This window comes from Anas acuta, chromosome 2 (assembly GCF_963932015.1).
Source record: "Anas acuta chromosome 2, bAnaAcu1.1, whole genome shotgun sequence".
Classification (NCBI taxonomy): Eukaryota; Metazoa; Chordata; class Aves; order Anseriformes; family Anatidae; genus Anas; species Anas acuta.
The window spans coordinates 128,067,327-128,090,926 of NC_088980.1; the positions used below are offsets into that span (position 1 = coordinate 128,067,327).

Below are 23,600 nucleotides of genomic sequence, written 5' to 3' on the forward strand. Positions count from 1 at the left end.
AGTATTGTATCATATAGTGATTTGTTTATTTTTTTTATCCAAGTGTCTAACTACATGGCAAAGTTGACTTGTACAGAAAAAGCCATCTCAACCTAGTTCAGACCAAAAGTCACCATACTGACTGTCAGTTTCTTGATAGCTTTCAGTATATTGATCTATGCCTAAAAGGCAGTTTATCGCAATGCCTTGAGTTGCTGTTAGGAAGGCTGAAGAACCAGCTTTCACCCTGCACCATAAGTAGATGTATTCAATGGTACTTCTTAGTACTGAAAAACATCATGGTGAATGTGGATATCTGGAAATTGGATAAACAAGACAAATCACAAATCGTTATAAAATGGAAGGAATGTTCATCATGGCCATGTATCAAATGTTTCTTAAAAGAGGAGACAGAAGGACAGAAGGACAGAGGATAGAAAGACATATATGGAGTGAGATTGTAGCCTTGAAAGGAAAAATACCATGAGAGACAATCACCAGGAGGTCATCTACAACTAGAGAGGGCCTGGAGAATCCATCGGTTTGGCTCTTCCTGTTCAATATAAGGAAAGCACATCCAACGTAATGACAAAACTAAATGTGCTTTTAGATGTTTGCTTTATTTTTTTCCCTTCTTTGCCAAAGCACTATGTAAAAATGCTTTGTTTTAAGAGGGAATTTTACCACCAAATCTGTGACTACATTCTTAAAGAGAAGAACTGTGAACGTGTAAATTTAGTCACATAGCACAAGGTGATGAGGGATGATATGCACAGTATAATTTCTCTAGTTTTTTTTGTCTAAGAATAGAAGAATGATGAGATCAAATTCTGGAACAGAAAACTGCAAGAAGCTGAGTATCTTAAATGGTAAATAAATAAATAAATATAGCAAAATATGTGTTTTGAAAGAAATCCAAGTCCAGTTCTGAATGATTTTATCATTGGTTACTGTGATTTAACACAACATTTTCCTTTGAATATAGAAAAAAAGAACACTACAAAAAACACAATTAAAAACAAAGATTAAAGTGCCCAGTTTAACTTATCAACTAAAAAATATCTCATAAAAGGGTGAAACTACCTCATTCTATCCACAGGGCCACAATGCATATATATAATTTTAATTTTAATTGCCTTGTATGACATTTGGAGAATTCCAGAAGACTAGAATATTTCACCATCTGTGTGGGCAATTGCTTTGTAAAATACATAAATGCAACCAATTTTTACATGCTTTCCCAGAAAAGTCAGTTTTCTAAGCAAACACTTAAGGAACAGAAACACATAAAGTGCTTTTCACAGAAACTCATATAAAATGGCTTTGTTAAATCAGCTTTATAGCATTGCTTTTCTTCTCAGTAATCTCAGTTCTGGCTCGTGCCATGCCTTAGAAAACAAGATCATATCCTAAGGCAACAAGCTCAGCAGTGGAAGTGTGTTGGAAATAAAACACAAATGGTGCAGGGATTTTACCAAAAGTCAATCTGTTTGGCTTACATATTCTGCACTCTGATTTTCCCACTCATTTTTTTAAGAACTACCCTGCTAGTAGAACTGTGAAAACTAACAAACACCCCAACATTTGAAGACTGTTACATAGATTGCAGATGCTGATACATAGAAAAAAGAAAATGGCAGAGCTACTATAGGCTATGAAAATTTAACCATGTCTCTAAACAGAATTTAAACGCAGAGATTATATAGAAAATTGTGTATATTGTGTTATTTGAAAGTTGAACGTAAAAATGCAGAGTTGTAAAATAAATAAATAAATAAATAAATAAATAAATAAATAAATATGCTTCCTGCCTAAATAAAGCTCTTTCAAATAGAAAGGTACATCTGAGGGAGTGAGAGGGCAATCCTGTTTTAGAAGAGAAAATATAAGAAAATATGTCAAATATAAGCAATCTGCAAACAAAGAACTTAAGAATCCTCCTGTTTCTTCAATTCTGAAACTTTGGCTTTACACTACCAGCTTTATAGACACCACAAGCACATCTTGCATAGGAGAAGAAAACTATTACTGTAGCTAGGGAAGAATGGCACCATACCCTGAACTGCATCTCTCATCACCAAATATTTGGTCTTGCTGTCTTCTGGAGCTCTGGTTTCTCCACTCTGCTCTGGGTGGTACTATGAGGAGTGCAGAAAGACTGATAAGAGAACATGTCTGGCAGAAGCACTGTCTGGGAAAATTACTTCTCTAAAACTTGCTACTGCTCTAACTGTTTAGGATTTTCCACTGCTGCTGTTTTGGTCCAGCCTCTAAACATTCATCTGTCGGGTAACATCCAACAGTTTGTATTTTAGCCAGACTGAGAAGCAAGAAATGGAAATGCTTGCTTGTCATTTTGTCCCTTCAACTATTAAAGTAGCTGCTACAAAACCATGAAAAAAAAATAATTGGAAAAAAAAAAAAAAAAACTCATTGAAAAAAATAAAAATAAAAACCAGTCCTATGAGATTGATTGTATAATGGGCCTGTTAAAGTTTCATATAGCATTTTAGATACAGCATAGCCCTACCCTACAAACAGGGTTGTATTTCAATTACTTTGTTTTTTTGTGCTTCTGGATCAGGAAAAAAAAAAAAAAGCATTTTAATGGGGAAGGGCCATTTTTGTTTTTGAAAAACAAAAAAAGAGATCAGGAAGAATATGTAACATCTGAGGTAGGAGATGAGAAACTTGCAGGCTTATTGCCTGAGAAAACCTCTATGCTATCTTCATTTTAAACCACCACAAACTACCAATGGAAGTGTCAGTTTTGTCTTCCCCTAAGTCTCTGGCTAGCCCTTCTGATTTGACGCAGACACCCTTCCCTGTGCTGGCACAGCAGTTCACTTAGCCATGCAGGTAATCAGAGAAATGCGCAGAACAGATGATGATTGAGTGTCACTTACCCAGTCCTAACTGGATAAATCCCCAAACCACCTGAGTACATCAACACTTGGGCCAGCACTAGGGTCAGAATGAAGAGCTGAGAAATTATGGTCATCAGAGGACAACTGTTTTTGGTGGTGGTATTGTTTTACTGATCGTGAACATATGGCATTTCTCCAGCAGTAGACAGCCTGATGGAAGAAAATAGTTTTTCTTTTGTTGTTTGCTATCCAACTGAAGAATTACATCCCCAGATAAAGTCACGGTCCTTGGCCTCCTCTTATTACTGGCTACTTGGTTCAACAAAATATATCTAACAGCATGGCATTCCAGAATTTAAACTGTTATTTTATTGGTGTTTTGGGCATTACTACATCTCATTTGCTCTAATGCTTCCAGTTTAGGTGCAGCTTTATACATTGAGCAATTCATGTTTGAGGAATTCATGAGCAAAATATGTTCACTCCAGCAATGCTCACCAATTTTCATTGTGGCCTCTGGTCTTGTTCTGCCTAATGTGGGAGTCCCAGAGCAAACAAAACTATAAAGAGTACTGAAAAAAAAGGCTGGGTTTCTAAAAAGATTGATAGCAAAATCACAATACTCCAGTTCTGAATATAAATCAGGACTATAATCCACAAAAGAAGAACAAAAGGCACTCTTGTAGTAATTCAATTGAGGAATTATTTTAGTAGGAGAGTAATCATTCTTGTCTGCAGTCCTCAATTAATGTTAATTGTAAGAAAAAGCTTATTAGGAATATTTAAATTTTAAAGTCCCCCTGTGCAAGCATATCTGAATTCCCAGAAGCTAGTTTTAGTGCAAAGTGTATTAATTAAAATGCCACTTTGGGAAATCCTTCTTTATCCAATGTTCATTATTAACATGAAAGACAGTGAACGGGTTTTGATTTTCTATGAAGATCTTAGTCATCATGACAAGGATTCGAATGGTGAAGAAAGGCATTTGAAATGTTAATGAAATTCTGATCATTTTACAGGACTTAGTCCTTTTATAAAACTTCTGACCAAAATGAAGGATTTGCAAAGCTTTGCAAAGATCTAGGACAATGTATTGCCAAACTCTGGATCCCAGGATTTGTACTTTCTGAAGTGACTGACGATTTTTGAGTACTTCACTTTAGATGATCTTCCATATTAAAATATACTGGAAACCATATTTATTCTACAGCTCCTATTGGCCTGCCCAAACTATTTGTAAGACTCATAGTTCATTTCCTGCAGCTTTCTTTACCTGGGGTGACTGTTGCCCATATGAATTGTTCAAAGGCCCAGAATCCTATTCCCATTGCATTCTACTAAATACATTCTGTGATCAATATGTGCCTTTTAGATGATCATAATCTGATTATCACATGAGGATCTCCATGACAAATGGGGCCAGCACAAAAGAAAGGACTAGAGTTCCTTGTGTGATCAGTCACAAGTATCACACACAAGCAGCAAAGAGACATCCTCACGTACTAGTAATGTACCTGGGACCTGTGCATACAGTCCTCAGGTTCTTCCTCAAGAGGCCTTGACAGATTCTGGTAGAAAGATTTGGTATCACAGCTTCCCTGTGAATTTTGAAATTCAGGACCCTTTCAAACCTCAGACTGAAATTCCCAGTCTCTTGTCACTTTTGAAAATGTTGCCTTATGCAACCAAAAATACAGACTAAGCTGTGATTTGCATTTATGCCCCCAGTTGGTAGGGAAATTGGGCCTTCACAAATTTGTCACAAACTCAGGACTTCTTCCTGTTAGCAGCCCTCTCTTTTATATCAAATAAAGCTGAGAAATTTTCATGACTGACCTACTGAAAGAGACCTGAGCCTTTTTGGAAACTGAATCTGAAGCTAAGGTGGTACCTCTACACTCCTGTCTGAGCTTAGCGCAGTGTAACTCTTATCTCTCTTCTTTGGAATTCCTCCTGGCATTTGTCCGTGCCTAGTTGTGTCTATGCTAGTGTTTATATTTCCACTCTTCTAATAAAGTATGATTGAGAAAGATGTGGCTGCTGCACTTTGGGCCATGTTTACTTGGTCCTCCTCAGAGATACCAAAGATTCTGAACAGGCACTGTTCAGACTGTATGACTGTCTAGAAGCAAAAATTCCTACCCTTGCTGCCCCTGCAAAACAATTGATAGGGAAAAGGAACTAAATACAGATGTGGTGCCAGAAGCTTACAGTACCATAGCAAATGTAACATGAGACGCATTAGTACAAATACTCCCAGAAGAGGTGAAAAACTCTAAATGATACAGTAAGATCACCTCTGAGGGATGGTTTAACGTGTTGATCGCATATGAATTATGAACTAATGAGAAATAGGTGAGAAAAAAAAAGGTACCATGATGAGTGTGGAAATGGGAAACACAGTTTATGAAGACACCTTAGAAGAGCTCTACTTTGTGTTTAGCTGAACAAGGCAAATACTGAAACAGAATGTATGCTAATTGCCTATAAATACATGAAAAAGATAAATGATGAGGAAAATATTTAAGCCAGAAACCAATATTGGCACAAGAATGCATACTGCAAAATAGCAATTAATAAAGTTATCATAGAATTTAGATAAGAAATCCTGAATATTATAGGAATGTCTTTGTAGAACAGACTTGCGTTTGGAGTAGTAGGTTTACAGCAAAATAGTAAAGGCTTGTGTTGTGTTTTGTTTTTTGTTTTTTTTTTCAATACGGAACTAAGGTAAATTTATGAAGACATTCATGTGGCACAGTAGCAATGATAATAGAGAACCAGTTCCCATATGTTCACAACCAGTTCCCATATGTTCACAACAACTGAAAGACCCATCACCAGGAGTCTTTTAAGATATGCTGTCCATTATACAATGGATGTTCATACACCAGCCACAGAAGCTTGGAGAATCTCTTAGCTTCGCAGTAGCACCGTCACTTGCCCACTAGCTTTATAAGCCAGATCTTATTTCCTTCACTTCTCAGATGAGTAATGAGATAATGAGATAGATCAATGGCACCTTGGCAAAGCAAAACTAAACAGTACATCTGTTTCCAGTACAGGATTCAGTCTGAAGACATCTAGGTTAGGATTTCACTACTCTAACACGGGTGTTTACTTGTCTACTGAGCTACTCACGTGACACCAACAATTGTTCACTTTATAGTTGGTGCTGAATTAGTCAGTAAGGCTAATTTTCCTCTTGGCTGGAGCTTAGGCTGTGATTCATCACCTCCAGAAACAGGCGTTATGTTTGGCTAGACAGATCTCACCCTCCATCCTCCCATAGACTGCATAAACTACAGAGACAAATCTTTATTGGGTATAGTGGGAAATCCAGCAATTAACTTAGCTCACCATGTTGAAGACACTTAAAGATGGGTGAGCTGAAGTTACCTCCTGCCCTAATTTCTAATAAAAATAACCACAAATTTCAAAGAGAAACAAGGAATCGAAGTAAACCAAACACTTCTCTCATACAAAACCCTTCACTAAATTGCAAACACAAGATAAAAGTTATGCTTATGGTTTCATTACAAAGGATTTTCCTGCTGAAAGATGAAATTATCCTAGGCCTCTTCTTTTGAACTTGCAGTCCAAATATGAAAATATCATGAAAGCACTACCACCATGGTTAGGTAAGCAGGCAGCTATGGCAAATTTTGGCTCATTTAAGTTTTATGTCAAAGCTTTAATAGATAATTTGCAAAAGTTAGGACTCTGCAACATGGTGGCAAACTAGTTCCTTCTAGCAGGGCCTGTAATTTTACAAGCATGATAGATCAAAGGCAAATTTGAAATGTATTTTCAGCATGGTTCTCAGGTACCAAGAAAAATTGTAGCATTACTGTACATCTTCAAGCTTTTTGTCTCAAAGGGCGATTTAAACCCTATGTTTATCATGGCTTACATGCTGGCTGTTTGGCATGCAGCACGTGGATGTGTGTCCTGTGCTAAGGCAATGCAGGGAAGACAGCGTGGCCAAAATCTCAGGTGGAATTTAAGTTTTTATGTATTTGTTTGGCTTTGAGTTACATTCCCAGGTGTGATTGTGACAGTGGCCAGGGTTTTATGGACAAGGAGATCTGCGTGGAGTGACTCGTCTGGAACAACCAGAGAAATGGCTGTTAAGTGTATAAAGACAATGGTAATTTTGTTAAGGTTTAAGTATAAATAACGCTTAAAAAAAAAAAATAAATAAAGAATTGTCTGTCAGCCCTGAGGGCCGGGCCCGCCCGCGCCGCCTTGCCCAATGGCAGCGGCGGATGTTGGCGGGCCGGGCGCTGGCGGCGTTGCCACGGCAGCGGCGGCGGGGCTGGGCCGGGCCGAGCCGGGCTGGGCCGGGCGGGGCTGGGCGCTGGTGGCCGCGGTCGGGGCTGCGCCATGGAGGGGCTGGAAGGTGAGGGGCTGAGGCGGGCGGCGAGCGGTGGCTGTGGGGTGGCGAGGAGGGGAAGGGGCGGCGGCCCCGCGCGGAGCCCGGCGGGCAGGGCCCCGCTTTGTCTCCGGCCCTGCCTCGCCGCCGCAGCCCGGCCGCGGGTGGGGAGGGAGCCCCCGGGCCGCTGGGGTCCGGGGGTGCTTCGTGGAGCCGCTGCCTTGTTATCTCTGCAGGGGGAGGGTTGAGCTGGGTGTCAGGGAGCGCTAATAGCGCTGGGGAAGCGGTCAGTGAGCAGTCTGTGATTGTCCATGCTGTGAGCAACTTTATGCTGTGCCAGGTGAATTCAGGGCTCGTTGCGCTGCGGAGTATCCGCGGTATCGGTTTGGGGTTCCAGAAGTTGCAGCTCGCCTTCAGGATGTGTCAGTAGGTCTGTCAGTACGGTGCTTTACGAGCTGCTTTGGCCATATTTAAAAAAAAAAAAAATGCAGGCCTGTTCTGAGTAGCTGTCGCAAAATTGTTATTAAGGCTTCCACCCTCTGCCTCACTAAAGGTAATTGAGTGTTTAAATAGGAGGCAGCACCAGCTGGCCTTTGTTCTGTGTCCCTTCTAGCGCAGTTGGAGAACAGAGGTAATTCTCAATGAATACCTGTCTCCTTTCCTTAATAGAGCTCACAGCCAGACTGTTCATGTGCCTAGTGACTTCAGCAAGGCAATAAATCTGGACGTGATTTGGCATTCAAATCCAAAAAGGTTCTCTCTAATTTAATTTGCTCTTACGCCTTGCTTACTATTAATGCCTATTAATTAAATCTGAAAGGCAGTGTCCAGTGCTGTATCAAATAATTCCTTTTTTGTCTCTGACTGATGACAATCCCGTGCTGCCTGTCCAGAAAGGGAAAGCCTGCTTTAATTTTGAGTCAGCAATGTGTTTGACTGCAGCTGGGGCTGCATATCATCTGCAGCTCATCAATCAATTGGTTTGGCTGTGAGCTAGCTTAGCAAGGCCAGCTATGCCAGCTGTGTTTTATAAGCTCTGGTACCTTCATAACAGACAGTGGGAAGAAAAATGATCTACAGGTTACAGCAGAAGCCTGAGAATTGTTGTTCTTGGGGTAGAATTTCTCTCTGTTCTGACTTCTGGAGCTGGTTTACCTTCTCTTTGTATTTCAGTAGGCACAGGGAGTGGTAGGAGGAAGAATGTTAAATTGTAGAGCTAACTCATGTTTGCTCTCTGATGCTTTTCTTCAAAGTACTTTCAGAAGCTGGGCTTATCAAAGTAATGTTGTTTTCCGGGATGTGGAATGTTCTTTCTGAACACTCAAGATTAATTTAAGAATAGCTCAGGTAATAATATGTTTCTAAAACTCGAGATGACCTTTGGTTGCGAAGACTCACATCCCACCCTGTTATTCAGTGTCCTTAAGTATTAAAGGTCTTGAAACTGAGCAATATAATTCTCTGTATCTTTGTGGGTCAGTTTGTACTTTTTTTCTTACTTTAAACATTGCCAAAACACAAAATACTTTTTTTTCCCCATCAAAACATGATTTATCAGTGTTGCTTGAGCTGCAGTGTACATAAGTAAACAGGGCTTTTGCACAGTTTTTCACTTTAAGCTGTCTCTGCACATAGATTGGGCTTGAATGTGGTTTGTGTAGGGAGGCAGCCTCAAGAAAGGAAAATGAAGGCAAAGCCAATAGCAATAATGAATTATTTCACTTGGACATCATGCTTTTGTTGTTATTGCTTTATTGGCATCAGCAGAACGTTGCTGGTTGCCATTTTAGATTAAGTCTGTACTTAGGAGCACACTTCCACAGTCATATTTATTGCATGTTGAAGCATGGGCTGCTCCTGAAATCTGTCTCTGCCCATTCCCTGTCTTGGGTTGGGGCTTAGCAAAATGAATTCCCAGAGCTGATCTGTACAGCTGGTGCTGGCAGTTCTGAGTGTGAGGGATGTAATTACGGTGGGGGGCAGGACTTGGGCTTTTGACTGCAGCCTGCTGGCATGTTTTTATGACTGTGGAAGGCCCCCTCAGGCTGGGGATGTTTGGCCTGGGCTTTCAGCCTTCCAAAACTGGTGCGTTAATTTTCTGAAGCTCAGCAATATAGATGTGGGATCTATTTCTGATTGTGCAAGCATGCTTCTAATAAGAAATAACTTTACCCAGTTAATAACAATTTTTTCCATGATGTGGAGAGTTGACTGTGTGTTAATTGGTTTGTGGATGTGCACTGGTGACATTTAAAAGCTGATTAATATTTCTGATGTTGTGATTGCATTTTTCTGGCAGTGTGCAAGTTTAAATGTTCAGTGAAATAGCAAAATAAGTTTCTGTGTGGCTTAAATGTATCTTTACAAATTCACCTTTTTTTTTTTTTAAGTGTGCTTTATTATTTTCTCTGTATACCAGCATTGCTGTATTACTACACTGATAGTGAAAGTGAAATTTAGGATTGTGAGCTTTGTAAAAAGGAATTAGTGCGCATACGTCATTACAAGTGACAATGCTGGTGTACACTTCAAAACTTAAATATCACGTTCCTAGTGTGACATTTGTTACTCTGTCACCTTCTCAGTGTTTGGCTGTTATCTCAATTTTAATTTAATTTACTGGTGAGAATGCTTAGAGTGGTAGACTCTGTGCCTGCAAAATACAGTAAGGTGAGATGAAAAGCCCTGTCCTGGGCAGTCCAGCACGTGCTGAATGGCAGGACCGATTTTGACGGGCCAGCATGTGCTTGTGGCTGTCACTGCTGGCTGGCAGGGAAGAAGCTGTCACTGTCACATCGGCATGTTTGCTCTCCAGTCTGTTGTTTTTTTTCTGGGAGGATGCCGACAACAGCTGTTTGAGCTGACGAAATGCCTCTTCTCACACTTGTTCGCAGCCCGTCTCAGCGGGTCAGCACTGCTGCTGCCTGAGGAATAAAGGGCATGGGGCAGCTGTGTCCGAGGGAGAAAGTCCAGCTCCCTGTGGTAGGTAGTGGCTGTGCTTGCCCAGCCCCAGTGGCCACCTCCAGCCCCCGCTGCAGCAGCTGGGGCAGGCTGGTTGTGGCTGGAAAGGGACGGGTGGCTGCTTGCTCAGGAAATAGCCTGCAGTCTCCAGCCCAGAGCTTTCCCTTGCGGGTGCCAAGCAGGGACTGCTGTGATTAAGCATTTAGTCTCTGAGCAATCTGGGTGTGCCCTGGAGGTCTGTTAAGAATAAGGCTTGCTGTGCAGCACCGTCTCTCAGGAGCTGGGACCTGTGCTGAAATAGCATTTGCCTCTGGACACTTTGCTTACCCTGATTGTGGCTGACGTGCCCCACCCCAGATGGTTCAGGCATTCTGCTGTGGGGTTTTATGTGCTTGCATCCAATGGTTTTACTCATACATGCTTGCTTTCACAGAATTTCTGAAAGAGCCAGTGCCCACTCCCCTTTCCTTTTTTCTTTTTTTCTTTTTTTTTTTTTTTGTCATACTGCAGGAAATTATTTCTGTTTGAAAACAAAATATTAACACGAGTTTGCTTTCCCTTTAGTGTACATCTTTGTCTTGCCTCTCTGGATGTGTCCTTACTTTGGCAGCCATTTTCTTAAGCTGCATTTAAGAGAGCTTTCTGCCTTTTTGTTACATTTTTTTTTTCCTGAAAGTGTGTAATCTGTCCAAAGGCAGAATTAATTTTATGGTACTGTTCTGAAATAAGCAAGCTGGAAACTACTAAAGACATTTTGAAATGTAAAACTATTATTAAGGTATATATATTTTTAAAAGGTGTATGTATTTTTAAGAATCTGTTACTCTGGTAGCTATTAAAGCACAATTATAACTATGACTTTGCATCAAACTGCTCTTTTACACATAATTGCACCTCTGCTGAGTGATCTAATTCTTACATTTAATATGCTGAATAACTGTGGATGTTTTTACTTTTTCCAAGGCAATTATATTTTTGGTTAATATTTGTTTTGGAGTAGAAACTGAAATAAAGTGTTTTAGTTTTCAGAATTGTTCTTTAAGTAATTGTAGGCTTCTGTGATAGGGGAAGTGACGGGGGAAGTGTGTTATAGGAATATATTTCATTTTTAAAAGAAGGGAAGTAAAATGCATATACAAGACTTCAGCTGTTTCACATTATTGTTTCTTTAGCATCTTAGAGCTAGTGGATCATATCCCTGTGCAATTTTAACTTAAATTGCAGAAACTGGCTTGATCTCGCCATTGAACTCAATGGGTTAAATGAAGTGGGAGGAAGAGTGTATTTTACCTGCACACTATGGTGTGGTTATTATCAAAAGCTACTGTTTCATTTCATTAAAATCTGGTTCCAGGACTGTGTTCAACAGGTGATGGAGGAGAGCTTACTTCTTAAAGAAATTCCTTAAAAATAATATACTGAGTACTATTATTATTATTATAGATGGAGCTCATTATCAACACTATTTTTACCACACTGTTGTAGTCTGTTAACCAGGCAATACTGTGACAAACAGGCAGACTTAGATAGGGACTGTTCTGTCCAAGTGCTTTTGAGTAGTAGTAATGCGTGCAGTTAGTAGGAGCTGCTCTGAGTTGCCTTGGTGTAAGGTCAGAGCCAGAAGGCCGGTAGGTCTTTGCTGCCTGCCTGCTGTCATGGTGCATGCAGCTGAATGCAGGAGGGCAGTGAGCTCATGATGCCAAAACAGAATTCTTTAACCATACATTGATTTTTGCAGGTCACGTGCTTGCTAGTGGTTGATGTTAAAGCTCATTAACAGAAGACCAAATAACGTATTCAGAAGTCAAATCGATCAAATAGTGCTATTTAGTCGCCGTGGGCTTTGCTGTGTTTCCGTATGCATTACAGGGGAAGCTCTTAGAGATTTTTTCTGGTTAGGTGACATGATTGAGTGCCTCTCCCAAGTGCCTGTATGTGAGCACTCAGCGTGGGGAGTGGTATGGAAGGGAGGATGATAGAAGATGGGAGAAATCAGAGATCTGCACACAGTTACAGGGCTACGGTCTCTCTGGGATCACACGCAGGTGGTTGCGACTGCAGCACTGTGGTGGCTGGATACGGGCTCTTCAGGAAGAACCAGCTGGATGGCAAGTGGGGAGGCTGCCTTTTATGTGGGAGAGCAGCGGGAGTACGTGGAGATTTACTGTGGGACAGGTGAGGAGCCAGCTGGGAGCTCATGGATCAGGGTTAGCAGGCAGACCAACGTGGGACATGTCGTGTGTGTCTGCTACAAGCCACCTGGGCAGGAAGAAGGTGAGGTCTCCTTCAGGTACCTGGAAGGAGTCTCAGATTCACAGGACTTGATCCCCATGGGGGACTTCACCCACCCTGTTACCTGCTGGAGGGGTGGCACAGCAGGGCACAAACGGTCCAGAATGCTTCTGGTGTGTGTTGCTGACAACTTCCTGACCCAGGTGATTAAGGAGCTGACAAAAGGAGGCACTCCTGAGGGACTTCAGAGCCACAGCCAAGGAAGTGTTTGCTCAAAATGTGAGAGTTGGGGCAGCCTTGCCTGCAGGGACCATGAGGTGGTTGAATGAAAGATTCTGAAAAGAGTGAGTGGGGCAAAAAGCAGGATCACAAACCTGGACTTCAGGAGATTCTGACCTGTTTAGGGATCAGCTTTGAAGAATCCCATGAGATACAATCCTAGACAGAAGAGGATCCAGGAGAGCTGGTTATTTTTAAGGATACTTAGTATGACATCAGCATGTTTTCACATCAGAAGTTACACTTCATACAAGGAAGGGAAGAAGGCAGGGTAGACAGAGAAGAGGGAAACACACTGTGATGTGAGTTGTGCATGTGCTGCTATCACAACCATTCTTGACTGTGTGCAATTCATTTCTCAGTCACAAAAATAACTTCTTCATAGAATCCTCCTCCAGGTTGTCACTTTGAGGCAGTGGGGCTCTCCTTGATATTATTTTCAAGGCAGTAATACAGAACGTACCATCATCAGACTCGTGTTCGGTGCAATAACAGCAATTTTGACAAATATAGTACGCTTGCATTGTCAGGCTGGAGAGCTGACATAAAAACATACGAGGTACTATGAAAGCTTTACTGAAGCTTTTCAGCTTGAAGAAATTGAAGTTTTGTTGCTTTTTGTTATCTTTTGGAAGCAGAAGTGACAGGTTTACACAAGATTAGACTCCATTGTCAATACAGAATTAGATGAAGGGTTCGTCAGTCTTTCCTCTAAAATTAAGTGCAGATAGAATTAGACAGACAGAAGTAGATTGGTTTGCTGTTTATTGTGAACAACCCGATTGCATAAAAACTTCAAAGTATACAAAAAGCTTGAATAGGAAGAGAGCTTACTATGATTTCTTCTTCCTTTCTCTGACTCTTCTTACAAACTAGTGAATGGCATGGACTACGAAGGATTGGCTTGGTGGGGTAAATCATTCCCATCAAACAGTCTTCAGCAATGTATTGCAAGTACTGCCCATTGTTAAGCAGTTTGATGTCCTTTTCTTTCATTTTTTTACCTCAGAAATAACTTTATCAAAATATCAAAAACTTACAGAACATCCTGTTTTCAGTCACTGTTGGTGTACTTTTTTATACTTTTGTACACGAATCTTTTTGTTATTCGGTGCTCATTAAAATTTGTGTACTAAGCTGTTTGGACAAGCGTTTCACTACCTGTGTCACTGCATCAGTATTTTTTGGGGATGAGTCTTGTTGATGCTATTTGTCACTGTTTTTTTCTGTGATGAATGCTGTTAGTTATTGTGTTGATTTAAAAAAATACAACCCGGTCAGTGCTGATTAGAGGACATAAACTGGAGAACGACAGCGTAGATGCTGTGGCTTGATGATGCAGTTCTGCAGTTACTGAGGGCGCTCAGTGTGCACTGAAACTTTTTTGTACCTGAAGTGTACAGAACTAAGCGGAAAAAATGATTTGCTTTTGGAGATGGGATGGGAGTTGTGCTAAAAGTAATAAATGAAAATTTGCAGAAAAATTTGGCAAGCACTCTTTGACTACTGACTTTCAACAGTTATAAACCACTGGGGCTTGAGTAGGTGATCTGAAAGCTGGAAATTGGGCTGGAGTGTTCCTGCAAGTTTGACCGCAGTGAGGCTTGGTGGTTCTGAACATCACAGTTGTCTGACCAAAGACATTTAGTACTGTCATTGCTGCAGATAAATTAAAGGTTTTGAAGGATAGTCAAACAGTTTTCACGACATGACAAAATGCTGTTATTAAGGCTAAGTGCTGCTTTAATCTTTGCAGCCTTGCTTCTTTGGAGCATTCTGCATTTAGTATCTAAGCACAGACATAACATGGGAACACGGAGCTTTCCAAAAGAGAAAACTGTGATGAAACTTCAGTCAGTAGCTGTTCAGCAGTACTGAAGGCTTCTGCTCCCTCCAGGTGTGGAGTCTGTTTACACTTCTTTAATCTAAAACCTGATAGATAGTAGGAGCTAGCATTGTGCTAGCTTTGACTATATCAGATCAACCTCATATGTTGCCCCACAGCCCTATATGGGTGACCATATTCAAAAGGAAAGCGTTCAGTAACTTCCCCATAAGCAGGTAGGAAAAAAATGAAAGATCATTGTACTCAGCAATTAGCTCATGGAGGCAGAGCTCTGACAAGGAGTTCAGAAATACAGGTGGTAAGAGTCTGAGAATTAAGTAAAGAGTGTTGGTAATAAAACTCCCAGTCAATTTGTTTAATTTGGACAGCCAACACCTTAGTAAGTTGAACTCTCTTTTTAAGAGCTGGTTTCAGGCAGGCAGTAGGAGAGTAGGGTATAAAGCTGTGTATCATAGTGCTGGCATCACTTCAACAAAAATAATTCTTGAGTTGGTATAGACATAACCATCTGAACCTAATTCTCTTCTCCTGAAGTGTGTTTATCTAAACGGTAATAATTGTGTCCTTCTCTAAGTTACCTAAATTTATTCATGTTTAACACCAGCATGTAAACTGCTCATGATAAGTGATATTACAAATGGGGAAAGGAAAGGGAAATGTAGCTGCTGGGTCTTGGGTCTTCTGTGGTTGTGTAGCCAAAATAAGGGCAATCTCTGCATTGGAAAGTAGCCATGGCAGGAGGGATTTCCAATGCACAGCCATGAAGCTGGCTAGTGAATTCCTGATTCATCTTCAGGGTTGTATTCCTCATACAACCTGGAGGAAGTATGAAGTACTAGAAGAGTAGTGCTCCTTAGCAAATTTGTTGCTTGTATGATTTATCCTTATTTACTATAATTTGGGAGGCTTATATGTACTGAGGAGTGGCATATCAGGAAAAGAGTTCTCTAAGACTCAACCATCCACTGCTAAATTTTCAGTTGCCACTTCAGAGAATGCTTTCCTGAAGTTATTTGTGATCTCAATGCAACCTGTTTCTTCTAACTGTTGATTAGAGAGATAAAAGAAATAAATCAGTTCATTTTTTTCTCCTAGAAATCCCAAAGTTTTCAGCTATACATTTTTTGCTTTTGTTTACTCCTTTTTCATTTTATCAGGCTAAAAACACTCAGGATAAGATTTTTATGTTCTTACTGCTTTTTTTTATCATAGTTGTGCTGGAAAGCTATGGCCAAAAATAATTAATTTCAATGAAAAAGATCATAGAATCAATGTTGGAAAAGACCTTCAAGATCATCTGGTCCTACCACCACTGTCACCCACTAAGCCATGTCCCCAAGCACCACGTCCAACCTCTCCTTGAACACCCCCAGGGACAGTGATGCCACCACCTCCCTGGGCAACCCGTCCCAGTGCCTGACTGCTCTTTTTGAGAAGAAATGTCTCCTCATTTCCAATCTGAACCTCCCCTGGTGCAACTTGAGGCCATGCCCTCTAGTCCTATTCCTAGTTACCTGTGCAAAGAGGCTGACCCCCAGCTCCCCACACCTTCCTGTCAGGTAGTTGTGGAGAGAGCAATAAGGTCTCCCCTGAGACTCCAGACTAAAAAACCCCAGCTCTCTTAGTGGCCCCTCATAGGACTTGTGTTCCAGGCCCTTCACCAGCTTTGTAGCTAGCCCTTCTCTGGACACACTCCAGGGCCTCGATGTCTTTCTTGCAGTGAGGGTCCCAAAACTGAACACAGCACTCGAGGTGTGGTCTCACCAGAGCTGACTACAGGGGGAAAGAGAAAGGCTGCCCCTCGACGACAGGGACTGCCCTCCACCTCCCATCTTGTTTTCTGGGTTTGTTTTTAACACTGGCTTTGAGGTAATTTCATTCTATTCTTTACGGAAAAGAACAGAAGCAAGATGCATCTTCAGACCTAATTCCCATGTGCTTTCTGGTGTAAGCAGGTAGGTGCACACAGAAGTTACCATGTACCAAAATGGCTGTTTTGCAGTTAAAATAATAATGAATAGGGTGGTACCTACCACACAATGCTACTTATAATAACAGAAAATTACTCGGATACAGAAACTCAGTCCTAGTATAAGAAATTGGCCATCCATAATTGCTTACACACTACTATTTTGAATCATCGTAGAATCATTAAGGTTGGAAGAGACCTTCAAGATTATCTGGTCTAACCATTGCCATACTACCAATATCACCCACTAAACCATGTCCCGAAGTGCCAGGTTATCCTCTTTATTGCTAGTGTATGAAATAGTAACTTTTAACATTACTGAAAAAATGTGTAAGCATTTTTCTCTCCTTTATTTTGTTCATTTGTGTCACTTGTTACTTACATAGCTTCTGCGTAACGAGTATACAGACTGACTGCATTAGGTATCTAACATGAATGTCTTCAGGAAAAAAAAAAAAAGCTTTCCACCAACTCTTATCCAACTTTAACAATTTCAATCCCATGTTTTGTTTTAAAATTACCATGTTTCTTGTTGTAGCTCACCTCTTTGTAAGGGAAGACTTGGAGCCCAGGAGAGAAATGTTAAGATTTTATGGATTTTTTTTTTTTTTTTTTTTTACTTTAAATAAGACGAAAATGAGAAAGGAATGAAGGGATGAGTGTGCAGATCTAAACAACTGTGGGCTTCCCATTTTCAGTACAGCTTCAACTTTTTTTAAACTAACTTCCTTTTGGTTTTGGGTCAGTGATCTGTATTATGGGGCGGAAAGGGGTGGCAGTAGCAACAGCTCCTGGAAAACATAGCTTTGCCTGGCAGCATGGAATGCTTCAGGGAAGTACAGCTCTGTAACTGTAGCTGCAGGGAGTGCTAACTTGCTTTCCTTACTACGTGTTGGTATGTCGTGTGTAAATACTGCTAGAGCACTGAGCGTCTATCAAGTCACAGAATGGCCGAGGTTGGAAGGGACCTCTGAAGATCATCTTGTCCAACTCCCCTGCCAAGCAGGATCACCTAGAGCACTACTTTTTTTTTTTTTTACTTTTTTTTTTTTTACCTTTTTTTTTTTTTCCCCATGGGGAATTTAAATGCAAACTTGAATTCCAGAGTTGAGTGAATGCAAGAATGGGGTGAAAATCCATTCTTCATTTACTAAGGCAGATTTTTGAAATAATTCTTTCAAATTGTCCATCTTCTATTATGGACCTGATTTTAAGATCACTATTTGTGATTTAATTTTTATTAAAGTCACAAGTGGCATCACTTTGTATTTCCCTGAAATACATCTCTTACTTGTTTGTAATTTCTGCAAAGCTGAGAATTAAATTAGAGTAATATGATAATAGAAAGTTGTTGTGTTTTTTCTTCTTTTTAACAAGACTTTGCAGTGATGTCTGCTAGCATTATTAAGAGTACATACCTTGTATTTTTTTGATTGGGAGAATTGAGGAAAGCCTATGCCATTCCAACTTCACTCTTGAAAAAAAAAAAAAAAATGAGGGCAGGTTCCAGCCATCTGAACTATGTATGAGCAGCTTGCATGTTGCTACTTGTGACTAATGTGCTCGTGTTTGAGATTTTTAAAGAAAGAGGCCTTTGGAAAAAAAATCAGACATGATTATTTAAAATAGAGAGGGGAAAAAAGAAGTTCCCATTAAGTGTTGCTAACATGAAAATATAAGTCAGATGCAAGAACAGAAGGAAATCAAAATTTATCTGCAATTTCTCTTTCCTAGTTTCCCCTTACTTGTGTGCATGTAAATATGCTTGCATTTAGATGACAGAAAATGAAGTTTAATTATGACTTCAGCTTTAGGACTCTAAATTGCTGTCAGTGCAGTCCTGCTACGGTGTGATAGGAGCCTATTCATGTCTACATGGAGAAGGTATATAAATAATGAAAATATGGTATGAACAGAAATGTGTTAAACTGCAGAACACATTTTGTATGATTTGTAGTTCTTAAAACTTGTTGTACTATATTGATACAATTGATACATCATGCATGTTTACATACTGATAATGTATTTCATTTGAGTAATTGAAAAAGACAGGAATAGATTTAATAGTTATGTATTGGTACCAGAAATCTTATTCAATTTTAACCTTCAAATTTGGGGAAAAAAAAATGTGTTTCTGGGGAACCATGGCTGCCTGAATCTGCGTTTGCTTGCCTTGAAACATTTTGTTAGTTTTTTTTTGTTTGTTTGTTTTTTTTAGGATTGGTTCTACAGTTAATTGACAAGTATGTATGTTTAGCTGGAAAATGGTTTTCCACTGAGGAATTGGTAACGAAAAATGATCAAACCTTTGAACTTCCCTATGTTCTTAACTTTTATAGTTTCAACCATTAGTTTGCCTGAAGTACAAGTCAATAGAAAGTGCTTCTATTTTAATTGAAAGTGCTTCTATTTTTCCAGGATAAATAGAGGGAGCTGTATCATCTGCAAATGTCAGTTTCTTCCTCTGTACTCAGTCTAACCAGTCTTAAACTTGATCCAAATTTACTGCCTCTTGATAGATGTATACACATGGTATAAAAATATTTCTACAGCTCTTGTACAGTACTAAATATAGTAGATACCTGTCATTTGGAAACTATGCAGTTTTCATCTCTTACACAATTCCATTGCTTAATGCATACTATATGAATATACCTGCTTGCCTAGACTCGGATACTTTGGCTTGTTAGTCTTTTATCTATTTCTATAAACCAGTTGTATGTCAAGTATAATGTTTACATTTTTGTACCAGTGCTTGAATTGCCACTTCTGAAATGCTTATGTAAACCATCAGTAATAACCCGTATAAAGTGGATTGTAAAAAGAGCCTTCAAGAATTTTTCTTTTGAAGAGCAAGTGGAATAGTTTAATTTAATAGAAATAAGTGATGGGATGTGGCTTCCATTTGATGCTGTAACAGGTGATTCTCTTTCAAAGACCCAGAAATATCCAGTATCATTGCTCTCCATGTCTGTTTGAGCTGTCGATATGACATACAGTGAATCAGTCATATGCATGCTGATATGCAGGCATCTCTTTAAAAGTGCAGAGTGTCATGTTGTAAATCATCAGAATTCATGCCAACTTCTTACTGGGCCTGACTGCTTTGAAAAGTATGTAAGGACTTGCATATTAGCTTTCCCTTTCTGATCTGCACAGCCTTTGCATGGTTCAAAGAATGCGTACTTTTACAGTGACAGCTGAGGTTAGCAATCTAAGATTTTTTTTTTTTTTACTGCAAATTTAAACATTCTTGTAGAAGTATGCTTTTTACATTTTTTTTCTCCTTTTTTTTTTTTTAAAGGTGAGGTTACAGTGCAGACTGGAGATCTGTTGCCATGTAGGATTTGTGGAAGGACTTTCTTTCCAGCAGCACTGGTAAGTAGCATGAGTACTGTTGGCTTCCAGGTCTGATAAGTTAACAAGAGTTAAGCAATGGTTAGTATAGCTAAATAAAGTAAATCTAGATGTTTGTTTTTTCAAATACTTAAGAATTCCAGCTGTCTCGGTTTTTAAGTTCCTTAAAAGAAGGTGAATTTTATTTCAGCATCTCATCATATTCTGAAAATTAGGGTCCTTATAAAAGCGTCTGCTCTGGCCCCACAGAATTATTCCTTGTCTCTGCAAATGTAAGCCTGAGCATCATGCTATCTTATCTAGTTATTGAAGTGTTCTGCTAGTTATCTTCAGAATGCCCTCCTCTTCAGTCTCAATAGAAGATGGATTGTCCTTAATGTTAATATGAATTTCAGACACTCTGATCTGTTTTGCCCCTAAAATGCAAATGCTGCCTACCTACCATCAGTTTTTTATTTTCAAGGAACATTTACAGGTGCCTCCCTTTTTTTCTTCCTCGGTTCCTGAGTTTTTGTGATCATGTATATGCATTTGTGAATTCCTGTAGTTCTGTTCAAAAAGTAATGGTTGGCATAAGTATTTGAGTGAAAGCAGTCTGATTGTACTCATCAGGAGAAAATTCTGCATTTTCCTTTATTTCTTCTGCTTATAGAAAAAGCATGGACCAATTTGCCAAAAAACTTCTGCAAAGAAAAGGAAGACATTTGATTCCAGCCGACAGAGAGCAGAAGGAACTGACATTCCCACAGTAAAACCTCTTAAGCCACGGGTATGTTACACTCTATATGTAAACTACTCTGGTGGTTTACTCTGCATGTGAACATTTTAGGCAAAATATGTATGCTTTATAACAAGGTTTGTTTCTGCTGGCAATTTACGATAAATCAAGTAGGATCTGGAAGAAATTTAATCATAATATTGTGTATTAAAATAAAGGATGTATACAGTAAGAACTTCAAACATATAAAGTTCTTTCTTTTTTGACTTCTTAGCCAGAACCTCCCAAAAAACCATCCAATTGGAGACGAAAGCATGAGGAGTTCATAGCAACTATACGAGCAGCCAAAGGACTTAACCTTAAAGATGGTGGAAAACTCCCTCCACCACCTCCGCCATCGTATGACCCTGGTATGTAAAACAATTGAGTTTCTTAAATACTTTTTTGTAATTTAAACAATTTGTAAAAATTTGAATTGAAATGGATTTTTTTTTTGGAACACAGTATTAGTGAGTTCATAAAGATTATTGTATTTCATTGCAGTGTACTGAAAACTACAAAGGATGCTAGCCAGTCACAAGACAGCATCTGCTTAGGGATAATCATACAATAATTCAGTTGGTCTTCCCATGTTGACTGATGCAGTCACTCCATCAGAGAAGGCAACCGGATTGGATTTTCTTTAGAAATAGTGCAGAATAGCCTGAAGATGTTGAGAAGGTTCAGCCCTATTTACATTGAACTTGGCTGTATATATATACTGCCTGGTTTTAATTTGATTAGTTTGTATAATGCTTATATTGAATCTTAACAGTTCTTCTGTACTGACTGTATTGTCTGGCTCCAGGCAAACTGCTCCAGGTGTCCATGCTTGAACAGGGGTGTTGGACCAGATATCTCCAGATATCACTTCCATTCTCAACCATACTGCAACTGTAATAGCCAGGCAGCTGTCTGGTGCTAAGCATTTTACAGAGGATGAACATAAAATCCCTCATACTTAAGAGTACATGTTAATCCTTTATTGTCTGATCTATTTACTTTAGTGGGCTTTGGAGGTCTTCTGTGGGAATTCAGCCCTGCCCTAGTTACAAATGGCCTTTTTTATGATCTAGGGGCTTCCATAGTTGCTTGCTTCATGGATTTCTTCTTATTAATATTACTATTATTTTTTTATTTTCTGTCTGGGCCTGTCATAGTTTGATGATGGTTATTAGTTCTTTTACTTCTGACTTTCCATCTATTAAGGTACAGTTTATGTTTGAGTGTTCTGACAGTAGTGGAGTTTATGTAAAAATAAACAATTGCTGTTATCGTATGAGGTTCCCATGCCATCGCTTCTGTGAAGGCTGTGTTCTTCCCGTGGCCTTCTTGAGTCACGATTCATAGTTTGCCAGCCATTAAACATTTGACCTATTTGAAATTTTGTTTATTGTAAGGGCTAACTATTTAAACTAGATCAGCTGTATTTGGAGTAGTAACATGTAATCTCAATCTTATTTTGGATTGTATAATGTCTAATTCATTCTGGAGGCAATGACTGTTGAATCTTTGTTTTCTTTAATAAATTTCTAAAATCAGATGGGAACATATTAATTTAAACTGCTGTGTTTGTGTTCAGCTCTTTCAAAGTTGATGTTTATGATTCAGAATACCATGTTCTGAGGAATTAATTCAAAATTCATATCTCTAAGCAGTAAAACATCTATCTGAAACTGCAGCCCAAATACTTTACTGTTGATGGGCAGTATGTTTTAAGGGGTATATTTCCATTTTTTTTTCCCCCCCAATGTCCAATGTTAATATTTTCTGCAAGCATTATTCTTCATGGTATGACTAAATTTATCTCGGGGAAAAAATAATGCAGACACCAATTATCCTGTCTCCTAATTTTGGCTGTGTTTTCTTTGATTCAGGTTATCTTGTTATATTTCTGGTTCTATTAATTTCCAGTATTCCAGTTGGTATTACTCAATTCTTTAAAAATTGCCAGAGGAAAGATAATTTGTTATCTTTAGATTATCTGTATGGGAAAGGTTTTAACGTACTTTCATATCTTGAACAAACTGAACTGTATTTGTGTTCTTTATTAGACCTCTTCTCTTGTCTACTTCCTGACAGCTGAATTCCCAGCCATGTCCATCTACCTCTTTGGTCACCTTCCCTGCTCAGTAGCATCTCTCAATGCGTTTCTGATTTCACATAAATTGCTTCTGATTCTCAACCACTCTTCTCCTCCTTATCCATCAGCCTCGTGTGTTACATGAAGACAATAATCTTTTCCCTAGTAATCTGTGTTTCATTTTCAGATTTAAGCGACGCTGATTTTTCTCTGGGGCTGGTGTTGGTCTTCAAAAGTCTTTAAAATACTTTGTTTTTTGTTTGTTTGTTTGTTTTTAAATAACACTTGTTAAAACTCATTATTAATGTTAGGCTTTTATGTTTTTAAGATTACATTCAGTGTCCCTATTGTCAAAGGAGGTTTAATGAAAATGCAGCCGACAGACACATCAATTTCTGTAAGGAACAAGCAGCACGTATTACTAATAAGGGGAAACTGGCAGCTGATACCAAAGGGAAGCTTCCTACTAGAACTCAGGTGAACAAAAACATTTTTCTTAAATTGTAATTTGCATTGGATATAAAATCAAACTTCTTTAATAGTTTGTTGCCTGTAAATTAACTGTTTTATTCTATAATGTTATTGTTTTAGATACTAAAATATTCTTTTATTAGAACCTAAGCATGGAAGAGGTTTTTTGTTTCATATGAGAGTTGCAACTGGAGATTTGTAAATCAGATGGCAGCAGTTGAAAAGCTTAAAACAGTCATAGATGTTATTTGGAGATTTGTGAAAATGACAGATAAGGGTAACAGCAGGAAGTGTAATTGTGAAAATGACAGAAAAGGGTAGCAGCAGGAAGTGTAAAAGTAGTTTTTGTTGACAGAGCTTAATTTATGTTGTGCAAGTCTTCTGAATCCAGTTCAACACTGTTCCTGAAGTGGACAAATAAAAA

The 23,600-nt window shown here is 39.2% G+C and overlaps 1 protein-coding gene across 1 annotated transcript in view; it reads left to right on the forward strand.

Moving 5' to 3' along the window:
- The first annotated feature begins 7,123 nt into the window (after positions 1–7,123).
- ZC2HC1A (zinc finger C2HC-type containing 1A) overlaps positions 7,124–23,600 on the forward strand; it is a 38,398-nt gene continuing 21,921 nt past the window's right edge. The window contains exons 1-5 of the mRNA XM_068672149.1: positions 7,124–7,248; positions 19,813–19,886; positions 20,518–20,634; positions 20,858–20,993; positions 23,034–23,182. Of these exons, the coding sequence (XP_068528250.1) occupies positions 7,233–7,248; positions 19,813–19,886; positions 20,518–20,634; positions 20,858–20,993; positions 23,034–23,182 (492 nt within the window). The 5' untranslated portion in view covers positions 7,124–7,232. The remainder of the gene's footprint in view (positions 7,249–19,812; positions 19,887–20,517; positions 20,635–20,857; positions 20,994–23,033; positions 23,183–23,600) is intronic.